At 31.8% G+C, this 13,464-nt stretch overlaps 1 protein-coding gene across 1 annotated transcript in view; it reads right to left on the bottom strand.

Moving 5' to 3' along the window:
* Nucleotides 1–232: 232 nt before the first annotated feature.
* Nucleotides 233–13,464, bottom strand: part of LOC118205211 (nose resistant to fluoxetine protein 6-like) — a 103,181-nt gene continuing 89,949 nt past the window's right edge. The window contains exons 12-15 of the mRNA XM_085824126.1: nt 12,690–12,810; nt 9,546–9,729; nt 5,984–6,126; nt 233–603 (exon numbers count right to left, since the gene is read on the bottom strand). Coding sequence (XP_085680252.1) covers nt 361–603; nt 5,984–6,126; nt 9,546–9,729; nt 12,690–12,810 — 691 coding nt within the window. The 3' untranslated portion in view covers nt 233–360. The remainder of the gene's footprint in view (nt 604–5,983; nt 6,127–9,545; nt 9,730–12,689; nt 12,811–13,464) is intronic.

The following is a 13,464-nucleotide window of genomic DNA, read 5'->3' as shown; positions in this document are numbered from 1 at the left end:
ATGTAATTTGCCTGGTCCTTCACAGGAGGTAACGGTGAGCCACCCATTAGATGGTGACTCCATAATAATTTGACCACTGCTTCCGGCCTTAACAGTGGCGAAAGTAGTAGTAGCTAGTGCTAATCGTTGAAAAAAAATATTTCGTAAAAACTTTTGCATAAATAATGTCCATTTTGATTAAAATCAGTTTCAATGAATTAATTGTTATACATGTGAATAAATTTACTGAAAATTTTGTTATTTCCTGTTTTTTATTTGTATTGACTTATCATGACATTTTATTTACATCATTACTCATTAGTGCACATTTATAAAAATGCAGTGCTTGTAACTTACAAAATAATGCATTTGCATTTCATTTCAATATGATATGCCATTATGAGTTTCTGTAATGGACCAGAGTTTGCAGGATCCTTGTATCGTGTTTTTCTTATAAGCATATTCTTTATCTGAGCTGAAGTTGTTTAATGGTGTTACATCTATCTGGCGAGTTCTTCTTGGACACAGGCCTGCTTGTAAGGATTTCAAAGGCATTTCCAATAGCAAGAATAAGAAGTAGGATATAAAGTATGTGGCACCCACATAAGACACTGTTCTCAGCAACTAAAAATAAAATTTTTTATCCATTATATTCCATTTTCAGTATAATTAATTTAATTAAATTTCGTTATTAGCACTGTTAAGGATCATTGGATAAATGTAAAAAAGACAATACACGCAGAACACGGTTCCGTAGAAACCAATGGTACTTTCCTATTCTCGGAATCGAATTCAGAAGTGTATATATATATGGTGTATGATATATATATATGTTGGGTGATATATAATGTTGTATGATCTTATAGTGCGAAATCGAGTTATTCTACTACTTGCGCAATTGCTGCAGATTTAGTTCAAGTCCCCTTTAAACATTTTTAACAATTTACATTCAAGTTACTTTAAAACAATTTTCGGAATTGAGCTTACAAACCAACTCGTTTAACAAGAAAAGATACTTTCATCATTAGCTTATTTTGACTGTGCTAACATTTCCTAAACGTATAAAAACTGTCATTTCAATAAAAAAGGAACGAAATAGAACGGCAAACTGAAAAATCCTTATTGATACTAGTGAAAAATCTTTATTGATAGCTTTGAAAACAAAAAAATATTGTTATAAAAGATAAGAATAGTACATTTAATTCAACATTGTCAATAGGTAAAGTTTCTGCCTATACCTTTCTGTAGAAATCTATTTGACTTGTGTAAGAGAAGAGGTCTAAATAATTTTACGTAGAAAGAATGTGTAGCATATAGAGTGTTCAGTTATATTCGAATACATGTAGCTTTGTAAATTTATCATTTAAGCATCATAAATTAAGATTTAGTTCCTTTTCATTTGCAAAAAAATATTTAAATCTACTAAAAGCAGAAAGTTACATATATTTGCATTCGGAACGAACTGACATTCATATTTTGTTAGTAGTTTCGATGAAAAAAAATCTCTGAAGTCGATTATAAGTAGTCGCATCACACAAAAAGTTAGTTAATTTTAACAACCATAAAAAGATTATTAATTCATGTACAACTCGACCTTTAGAAATTTACTAATCCAAGAACTGTACATCACAGTGACAGGAAATATAAGTAAAATGTAATATTTATTAAGAAATTTATACATGTTTTATTTTATAGTCCTGTTAGAAGAAAAAGGACTGCTTTCGATGCTGAGATTACGGTCATACGCACAGCCTTATCTCTACTCCAATGTCACTTTGAACATTTTTCAAAGATTCTCATACTCTCTGATTCTGAATCTTCTCATTTAGCTATTTTGTCTTTTCAATCTCTAGTGTCTTGTGATGTTTTAAAACGAGAGTATTTGCAACTTAGCTCAGGAGATGCCCTGCAATGGATACCATCACACTGCGGCCTTCATGGAAATAAAAAAAAAAAAAAAAAGATTTGTTGGCAAAGAATGAGGCCAATATTTTTAAGATAACTAACAACTACATCTCTTTTTACAATGCCGAAAGAATAATACAAAATACTACAGAGAAGCCTTTCGAATAAACGTTACTGAAAGGGCGAGTCATAAAGTATAGATTAATAGAATTTTTGACATTCCTTTATGGCATAGAAAGAAATCTGTTGCTAATTTCCATGTTGTTACTGACCATGATTGTCTTTTAAAACATCTGCATCGATGAGCATCGTCCAAGGACTAATTTGTGAATTGTACAATCTTCGTAAGAATATCTATGCTTCATATCTGAGTCGTTGCCCTGCACTTAGTGATGAATCACTTTGGGAGAGCTGTGGGAAGGCGAGACACAAAATAGATTTATAGATAATAATGTGGATTGTTTTCAGTTTTTTTTTCCTGTATCGTATTTGCTTGTTCTGTTTACAGCTGTCTTTGTAATCAGCCATTAGAAATTTAGCAATAAAATATTGAGAAATATTTGAAGTATTCATACCATGGAACATTCAATACAGTGTCCAGGTGACTGAATTGCTTGCACTTACAAATGTTTTAGTATCTTATGGAGGACAATCATATAACTAAAAGTTTCCAAGCATTTTAACAACTTTTCCTTTACAGTTAGCGTTCCTAACTATGTATAAACACTCAGTCATTTATTTATTTCTTATACTCTTCCTCATTTTATGCATTCAACTCTTATTAAATGACATTAGATGCTGTATTAATCAGAGCTTAATTTTACGTAGATTAATTTTTGCTGCTGAAAAGCATACTTCTGCCTTGGTCAAGTCATTTATATATAGAATTCGATTTAATTAATGTTACTAATTTTGTACATATGAAAGTAATTTTAGTAAAATGATATGCAAAAATGAAGAATCTCTTGTATCATGTAACATGAAAGGCCATAAAAATGCAAAGCTCCGTTAGAAAAATACGATTACAGGAGCATTGAGCATTTAACATTGAATTAACCAAGCTGACGATGGACATAATGACTAGTTTTTGCCGCTGAAATTTCTCAAGTAGCCAAACTTGGAAAGCATTTGGTGATATTTCGGTACGATCCTTGTATAACTATGATTAGCGCGATGTAACTGTAACTGTATCCGGTTACATGATACTGTAACCATGTATGCCTTCGAGTAATTTTGAGAAATCAGAAATACTGGAAATTTCTCGGCTGTCTGAAAAATCTATATAAGACCAGAGAGAACATCAGTTTGAAGTTGTTTAGTTCAGAGTTCGGAGTATTGAGAAATTTACGTGCAAACTTCGCCTTTTAGATGTGTTTTGCAAAACGTAGTGCTTAATCTTTTAGTAGTTTGAATCGTAACTACTCATTGTGCTCTGTCATCGTGAGAAGAGCTGTACGAGAAGTTTTGTGAAAGGTTCCAGAACTTTAAACTATTTATTTTTGGAAAATAAATGGAAAATAAATTTTAGCAAGTTATCCTCGGTTCTGTGTGCATTCAATCCATTACGAATCCGTACGCACCTAACACTATAAATTTAATTTTCTGATTGCATTTAAATATTATATCTGTAGAAGACTCCATTTTAAAAATTAGTGATCATTGGTTGTTATATATTTAGATATGTATCAGATTAATTGATTAAGGTAAAGCACGTGAAGGTTATCTGCGTAAGATTGGGAATGCCTACATGGAAGACGTTTCAAAGGAAACAGATTCATATGCATATTACATATGAGGAAGCTACAAAAAATCCCTGCCCATTTGCTGGAATGGAAACTCGAGAGAAACTACCAGTATTAGCGATCTTTCCACTCAGCCTTTGGCGGACTATAGGTATCAGCCTTCTACAAACGTCATGCCTACAGAAGAGGCTAAACAAATATCATTGCTGGAAAAATTTGCTGTATATGAGGTTTTTAATAAAAACTAAGTGTAATAAAATTTATTTAAATTTCAAGCTGTAATTGAACGAGAATTATTAAATCAAAATCATTTAAAATTAATAAGAGCTTTCCTGAATTTCCTCTTCAATCAGTTAAACAACTTCTAATCAGAATTTTATCATAAAATAGTTCTGTATTGCATCAATTTATGTACCAGATATTAGCATTGTATTTAGTGTTTCACTTTATGTCGTAATTTCATATTCCAGAGCACGACCTCTACAGAGGACAAGAAATGTTAATTGCAATAAAGAAAATAATGTTTCTGATTCAGTTAAGAACATTTTTTCTAACAAATTTTAGGATCATTTTATCAACGCCTTCTGTGCATTCAAGCCTTCAGGAAAGTTTCTCTGATGTACAACAATTAATTTACGGTTTCTCACATTACATCTAAGCAGAAAGACATATAGCTGGGCGATCGAAGACATAAGTAGAACTAAATACCAGTATGAGTCCTTATGCATCATAATTGAATTTGGTTACTGTTTATAAAGCAGTTTCTACAAGTAACGTTTGGTAATATTTCTGTTTGTTGACCTTTTCTCAAAAATCAATATATGTGACTTTCACAACAGATTTTTATAATATTTCTAGTTTGGCAATATTATTCTGATTATGCATTTCCTAATAGTGTCAAAACGTCATTAAATGTTTTAAATTGGTCTATTATTTATCATAAATTTTCTTTCTTTTTCTTAGTATAGCGTACAATATACATATGTATATATACATATATAGAGAGAGTGATCATAAAAAACCTTCTCCGATATATGAATTACAGTAACCTAATCGCTCAACCAATCGAAAGAAAATTTCAGGTATAGTTATTTGAAGGTATGCGCTCGAATTTGAGATGATTTAAAACAACAGAGCTTGCACGATTACGGTGACAGTGGAACTTTTTCAAAATTTTCAAATGGCAATACCCATTGTTTTCCTCCGTAAAATCATCAGCGCATTGAAAACTACAAATGGCGTTGGAAGGATACACATATGACGAAAATCATCACAATCTCTAGCGCATACCGTCAAATAATAATAACTGAAACTTAGGAGTTCATATAGTATTTGGAAAAGTGTTTTATGACTAAATCATTTAAAATATATTCTTACTGTCATATTTATATTTAAATGGAATTTTTCTTTGTCTCAGTTATTAAAATAATTTAAGAGACACTAACACAGGTTTGATAAGAGAAACATACACAAATTATTTGCAAAATGTTTAAAATTCGAAGCACAAAAGAAATCAAATAATCGCGGTGATATAATTAATAGTAAAGTTTTATTTTAAATGCAGCGTTCTTTAATTTCCTTACATGCTAATTATAGTACTTCTCCAAGTAAATCTGGATTAAGAAAATGTAAGAAAATTTAAGAAAATGTAAGAAAGCTCTGTGCATTTCTTAAGGTAAATTTACATGTAAATATTTAATAGCTACATAATTACAACATTAAATTCATTAAATTAATGAAAATATTTGTTTTTTAACCAAAGTTGCATAATACAACAAACGCGGAATCTTTGCTTTACTACAAATCCCTTAAAATTCTCCCTGAAGCGTAATTTAATAAAATATTCGCGAAGCATCTAATATTCAGCTACACATTTTGTTGAAAAATTCCTTAACGATTCCAAATAATATCCAGAATTCCATAATCTTAGGAAACACACACATTCTATTAAAAAATTTCTGAAGTGAAACTAATAATAAAAATTTCGATTTTAAAGCTTAAATTTAAAATTATTGAATAATTTTAAACTTCTGTTGAAATTAATACATTTTTATGCATAAATTACCACACTTTCTAGGCTTAAAAATGGTTTTGTATCCTTGAAATATGTAAATATGCATTAGCTAAATTCATGAACGCAGACCAATAGAAAGTAGTAGCTAATTGTTGCAAATATAGTACACAAACATATTGGCTTACGTGTTCAGAGAACAATTTTTATACCAGACCTAAATGCAAACGCATTGCATATTCTCTGTACTTCTCTTTAGCATCTTCAGTGAATTATTATGTTATGAAATTACAATTCAGATATGGATATAAAATATTTTTCATTTTATTCTACATGAAGAACTTACCAATTCCAAATGCGAATAGAAGAATCTTTCTCTCGCAACACCCACAACCGTTGCAATCAGAACGAAATGGAAGAGAAATGCGTAGTAACTTAACCTGTACAATGGATCCAGAACTTTCCAAGATAATATAGCGTTTACGAAACCTAAATGCAATAAAATATATTTATAACTTTATAAAATATAAATAAAATGAAAATAAATAATTTTAATATTAAAAAATTTAATTGTTATTTTCATCAAACACTAAGTAATATAAATATTTTATTTTTTTAACTGATATGCATTCTTGACTTATATTTTAGGTAAAGATAAAGTTGAGGATAAGGTAATATAATTAATAAGACCTATAATCCCGAATATAATTGTATAGTATACTTTAAACTGTCTTAAAATAACTAAAAAAGTGTTGTAGAGTCATTAGGTTAATTGGAAGCAGGAAAGATGAAAAATATGCAATCACCTTCGCCGGGAATCGAATCACGGACCTCTGGAATACCGGCCCAGCGTGCTACCGTTACACCACGAAGGCACTCTAGGGAAGTGGGAGAAATACCTTATATACTCCCCTTTTTAAAGGGCAACTAGGGTTTTAGGGGACCTAGTTGCCAAATCCTGGGTGCGGAGAATCATCATCCGCAACCCTTTTAGTTCGGGCACCACTTGCAGAGTCATTAGGTTAATTGGAAGCAGGAGTAATGAAAAATATGCAACCACCTTCGCCGGGAATCGAACCACGGACCTCTGGAATACCGGCCCAGCGTGCTACCGTTACACCACGAAGGCTCGCTAGGGAAGTGGGAGATATACCTTATAATGTAATATTACAATTTAACGCAAGTTGATTTTATTATAAAGCATTGGATATGCTATTTACTGGGTCAGATATTCTAAGCTACTTTTATGGGTTTTCAACACAGTGTTACTAAATGTTCGTTGTCCGTTATCTCATTGTTATTGCTTAGTTTGTTGATTTGTATTCGTGAACACAATGCGTGCAAGACTTGTTAGTACATTTCGACTCTTTTGCAGTCAAAACGAAATCGATTGTTAAGCAGACAAAGGTGGACATTTTTGTATGTTTTCCGTTTAACCAAGGATCAAATGCAACACAAATGGTACAAAAAATTTGCCTTGTGTATACGGCAAGAAAACGTTCTCAGTTCCGCGAAAATCGATTTGATTTATTTAATGTTCATATTCAAGAAGACCCTCAGATTTTTATGAAGGTGGTTTAAATCAATACCTTCACGAGAATCGTCATTAAATAATTCAACAACTGGCACAAATTTTAGAATGTGACTGTTCGACTACTATTGTGCGTTTGTTCATTGGATGATTAAGATACAGAATGTCGGCTCATGAGTACCACATACATGACAATTACAAAAATAGTTGTCCATATCTGTTACTCTCAGTCTCTCTCTGTTCAATCACTTTCAGTGGATTATATTTCCTGATGAAGCTGCTCATATAACTTGGCTAACTGCGGTTTTCAACTAGAACGCAAAGCAGTTCTAGAGGTCAGACATAGCACTCCATCCTTAATAAGGCAATTGGTCATTGACAGTAGAAACGGTTACATTACTGACTGACTGAGCATTGTTATAATTGTTCATTATTGTAATTATAATAAAAATGTTTTATACTACCTTCTCTATACTTGTATCGATAAATTATTATACTCCTGTTAACGTCTGTAATATATTTTGTGAGGTTGAACTTTTGCACTAAGATTAAAATTGTTTGAGTGTCGCATTGAAAGTAAGACGCGGATGTTCACTGTTAATATATTGTATAAAAATAAAAAAATCATTAGAAACATTGACTCCTATTTAACTGCTGATATGTGGGAAACACTTCAGTTAAAATTCGTCAGTTTTCTTGTCTTCTGGTGAAGTTACAGATAGCAGTTCGAAGACGCCGAGACATCAACAATCGCTTAAATTTTCGTAACCACAGAGATTTCAAGAAAATACATATTTAATTCCATACATTTTAAGCAAAATTATTTCATATAACGCGTATACAGCAGCAAGCTTATTCATATTATTCTCTACACACATCGCATTATTTCTATTTGGAAGTAACTACTGGATCCGTATAGCTTTCGTTATAAAATCAAAACACTAAAATCGAATCATTGGGAATTCGTTGTGCATGTAACCCATTACTCATTATGTAATTTGTTATTTCATAGCATATTTAAAACAAATATAATTGTCGATGAAATTTTTGTCGACATTTGAAACCATAATATCTTCCTTGGAAATTCAAGCATCTGACTGTTTATAAAATTATTATTTTTATTGTGTCACGTCAAAATAATTCAAGCCAAACTAACCCCGACAGAACAGCCAAAAAACTAAATAGCCTGAGCCAAAATAGCTCCTACAAAATGGCTTTCAATAATTTTATAAACAGTCAGATGTTTGAATTTCCAAGGAAGATATCTCAGTTTATACACAACGAGAATATTCACATGTTTTACACAACGAGAATATTCACAGCTTTTACACAACAACATATTAATGTCAGGTATTATAAAAATTAACTGAAATAGTAATTTAAGAGAAAATAATTACTATTCCAGCTAATAAGCCGTAATGATCCACGTCAGGAATAATAAAATAAATTATATTGGGGTGGATATATAATAGAATAATGTTCAGCTATTACAAAAGAGTAACTACTATTACAATAAATAGGCTATAATGGTCGACATCAGGTGTTATAAAATTGTAGCAGCCTGTCTTGTATAGAGCTTTGTAAGATTTCACTTAAAAAGAGAGGAAATAGGAAAGCATTTCCACTTCCATTTCAGATGGCATTGCACAGAGATCGATATATTCAATATATTACTGTATAGATATAATATGCTGTATATATATTACTCAAAATAAGTTTTAATAAATATTCAGAATTCGGATTTGAGCTGATTTTCTGGGTTTTTTTAAGACAGAGGTTGCTTAGTCTTGGGATATTTCTTTGGACTACCTTGTCTAACTATTTTGTCAGGTACCTAGTAAAAGCTGTAACTAGTCTCCTTTATTAATTGAACTATAACTATCTACTCAAGAAAGCCGTTTTGTTGGGACAGTTTTGGCATGAGGTGAGCCCTTTTGGTAAGAGTTATTTTGGCATTATTATATTTTTGTTGGGCAAGCTTTGAGGTTGTTCTGTTGGATTGTTTTATCGGTGTACTTATGAGTTGTGTTATTTTAACGGAGAACCTCACTGTATTACGACTATACCAAGTTTAGGAGTAAATATCGTTGAGGTATAATACGTATTATTAGTTAATGTGTTAAACGTTAAAGTAATACTGTAGTATGACCTTTTATTTGCGTGTATGTAAACAAAAAAATCAAACATTTTATTTTTAATTCATAGAAATAACTGCGTACTGAATTGTACGAGTATAATGCGCTATAAATTCTATCACAGAGAGCATGGTCTAAAACAGAACTTTTACCATTTTATTTTCTACTAGAAAATACGAATATTAATCATATACAGTCGTACTACTGTAACGAAATTTTAATTTGAAAATGTATATACTTACCTCCAGTTCCGAAAGAACATGCAATCATGATCCAAGCAACACAGAGGGCAAATATTGTTCTGTGATTACTGGCATATACTGCAGACCAATAGGCACTCAGACTATCATCCCTGTATTTATATGTCACTAGCACAATTCCATATATTAGTCCGACGCAGACAATCCAACCAAGTCCGCCAACACACTAGAAGAAATTTGCGAATAATTTAAATTTCTCAATATATATACTAAATCCAAGTAATTAGTCTTATGTGTTTCTCAAAACGTTTTACTACTGATCCTAAGGAACCTTATAATACATATCAACAAATGAATGAATGACAAAATGAACTTCAAAAAATTATTTTAGATTTTGTGATGAGCTTACAATCACAGACGGTGTTTGCGCATATTTAAAACGATTTCTATTCCATTTAATTAATTTTTAAAACATAAAGTGTTTTTTTAATATTCGATCTGATAGCTTGTTTACTGTATTATAGTTCTGCGTAGTGATTTCCATGAATTTTATTGTTTGGAAGAAAGGAATGATTTGTTTCTCAATCGATGGCAAACTGAAAATTGTTAACATGGTTTTCAGTAACTGTAAGAAAAATAAATAAATAAGTAAAAAAAAATCTAGAAATTTCAGATTTCAACCGTCATACTAAAGGACTGTTTTGAAGTCTAATATGGTCTATAAGTAGAGATTATTAGTAGAGATGGCTGAGGTGTAATGGCGAAACATTTCCTTAGAAAACTAAATGAATGTATATATAGACTGATATGAAATCCTTATATATCTTCCGCATATTTCATAAGTGAAAAATATAGGACGTTATTCTACAAGAATATTTAATGTTTTAATTGCATATAACATAACATAACATTAGTGGCGCTTCCTTCTTATGAAAAGAAGAAAAAGAGCTTAGGCAATGTTGCCCATTTCTCTTCCGCCATTTGATCATTTAAGTCAAAGGTTTTAAATGGTAACTTCCGTTAAAGGTAAATGATAAATAAATAGACAAGATCCCAAACTGACACCAAATATATAATATCAGCAAAAGATCCCATCTCTAAATTCAGGGTGTCGGTTACATCGTCAAAATTTTCCAATTGGATGAAGAGCTGATTCAATTCCTCCCAAACCACCGAACGCTTTAATTACATATGCTATGAATTAAATGCGTTTTTATTTACCCCAATCGAATTAAAAAGTAAAACCCCAAAATACTGTTAATAACTGCGCCTGCTGCTTTTCAGTAGCTTAGTTTGTTACTCAATAACAACCAGATAGATTAAATCTTAAAGTGTGTGTGTGATTATGGCAAAGCCTCGAGGGCTATCTAAGGGGAGGGATGCCTTCGTGGAGGACTTTCTAAGGGAAACTGGCTCGTATACACGTTACACATGGGGAAAACCACGAAAACACCCATGCAGCCAGCCCGTTCGCGGGATTCGAACCTTGGACCGAACTACCAGTGTTCAGCGACTTTACCGCTCGGCCGCTGGTGGGCTTAAATCTTAAAGATAAATATCTTATATTTTGCCGACTGGCAAGAGACTCTAATTAAAATTGAAACAATGCATTTAAAGCGAATAATATTTAAAGTGATTCAATCCAAAAATCGTGTTTGGAGACTAAAAGCTGTCTTCTAGGCTTCAAGTAATAATAATAATAAAGAGTTGGATATCACCGTAACGCTCAGTTGAAGATGAGAAGATTACACAGATAAAAAGTGGAGCAATGGACTGCATGAAGTAAAACTTTCCATATTACAGGTCAGTAAAATTTCCCATGACAGGCGATTTCTCACTGTTACTCCGATAATTTTAAAGTATTAAAACTTTAGACCAGTTAAAAAATGGACCATTGTTTGAAATCAAAGCACTTATGCCGCAAATTTCGATACTTCTTTGTATTGCATTATAGTGGCCCCTGAGAGTGAATTGCTAATAAAATGAGACATCTCGCTAAAATCTCGCCACGTGTTCTTATATTAGCATAGTGTTTCATGTTTGCTAAGGTTTTCGAATCCCCACTGGTTTCTAAATCTAGTCTTTGCTTTTGTGAATATGCGGTTAACAATCTTTATTTACCAAATAAAGAGGTGGATGTCGCATCATGTTTTTCAAGAAAGATGTCTTTTACTTGACAAACGAATATGCGAAAACAACCACAACAGGAAACTATACGTTAATAACGAAACCTTTTGGAGATGTAATGTTAAAAATCCTAAAAAGAAGAAGGGCCTCTTTGCTGAAAATTGGTTTAGTGTTCCAGAATATTGTTGGTCACTACTATTAGTTTAATGTATTTTTGAGCAGTGAACGTCCATCAAACGTTGTGACTAACAACCAGCTTAATATGTGGAAAAATGCTGCAATTAATAAGAATAGTTTCATTCGAGAAATGTGTTCTCTGCATCCGATGCAAAGGTACAGTAGGCGAATAGGCTGTCACTATAGTTGAAATGGGTGAGAGCTTGTTCATCCGATGAAAGAACAACCGCGGCAGAGTACTCCCAAAACAGTGGACTTTTGGAGGAATATGCCGGGAAGATGGGAGTGTTTTTGCATTCAGATCTCGAATTTAAATGCTGGTACACTGAATGAGGGAAACTATTCAGCCTTTGCAAGATGGAATAATGATATTCAAATTTCTGAAATGGATATAAAACGGACCAGCTAGAAGAAACTGGTTCCAGTCACTTTAACGATTATTAAAAATAGTGTTAGGAAACAACATGCGAGCTTTATTGTTATTATTATATACTATGTTCTTTATTTTTACGTTCGCTCTTCACGGGGTCGGAGAAATCATAGCTGCGTAATGTTAGAAGCTGATATAATAAGAAAGTACCCAAATTTTTAATTAGAAAACCATTATTGATATAGAATGAAATTAATCTGTTGTTAAAAATTATTTCAGCTGATCAGGTATGTTTATTCATTTCGAATGAAACTTTGTAATTTGTAAGACTACTGTATTGTTTGTTTAACTAGCAGAATTATATTTATGCTCCCAACAAGATGAATACTAACAGATCTATAAATAAATTTCGCCATCTAAAATCGAAATGATTTCCCCCTCTTTATGCGCCATATGTAGCTAAAACACCTTGTGCTTTGTATAAATACCCAAGCATATAAATCGATACTTACAAATCTGATTTTATGATGAATCCTCCTGGCAATTAGTATTCCAGTAAGCATACCTGCCGCATAAGGTCCAAAATGGCTTAGAGGTAGAGCTAAATTTATCTTCCAGAATAAAGATGAGCTGCTACAAGATGAATCAAAAATTTAAACTAACACATAAATGGGCATTAAATGCATATGAAAATTAATATAAAAGGTTAGACAATTTTTACAGACACGCATCTTCAGTCCAGCTCTTGTATCGTATCCGCGATTAAATAAATGATATTTACGTATTATTGTAGTCACCTTTAATAGAAGTCTTCGAAATTTCAGAGTGTGCCAAAATATAGCAACCACATACATAAATATTCTTCATGCAACTATGCTTATACTAATCCTTCATTTTAATAATGTCAGTTTTATGTGTGTTCTTTTTATTATATTTCAATCTCCGATCGTTTTTTAAGGACAAATGATATTTTTAGTGTTCAACTCAATTTTGAAATATTTCTTGTAGAATTTACCAGTAATGGAACAAACTATATTCACAACTTTGCAAGAATACAATTTGTGCAACAAAATCACTAGAGGAGACAATAATGGGATGTATTTGGTAGATCACCAATGCCGATGTTGTGCAGTTTTGTGATTTTATTTAAGTAAAAACAAATCGCTGTGTACATAGGGACAACAACTCTAAAAATTAGAGAACGATTTTGAAGGAAAAAGGCAAGAGTTTTATTTCTTTTAATGTATCATTTAATCCTTATTTAATAATTAAAATATACTTTAAAAT

The sequence above is a fragment of the Stegodyphus dumicola genome, chromosome 9, assembly GCF_044657685.1.
Source record: "Stegodyphus dumicola isolate Sdum_Otavi_A_Nest chromosome 9, ASM4465768v1".
NCBI classification, from domain to species: Eukaryota; Metazoa; Arthropoda; class Arachnida; order Araneae; family Eresidae; genus Stegodyphus; species Stegodyphus dumicola.
This window is presented reverse-complemented; position numbering and strand designations above follow the sequence as displayed.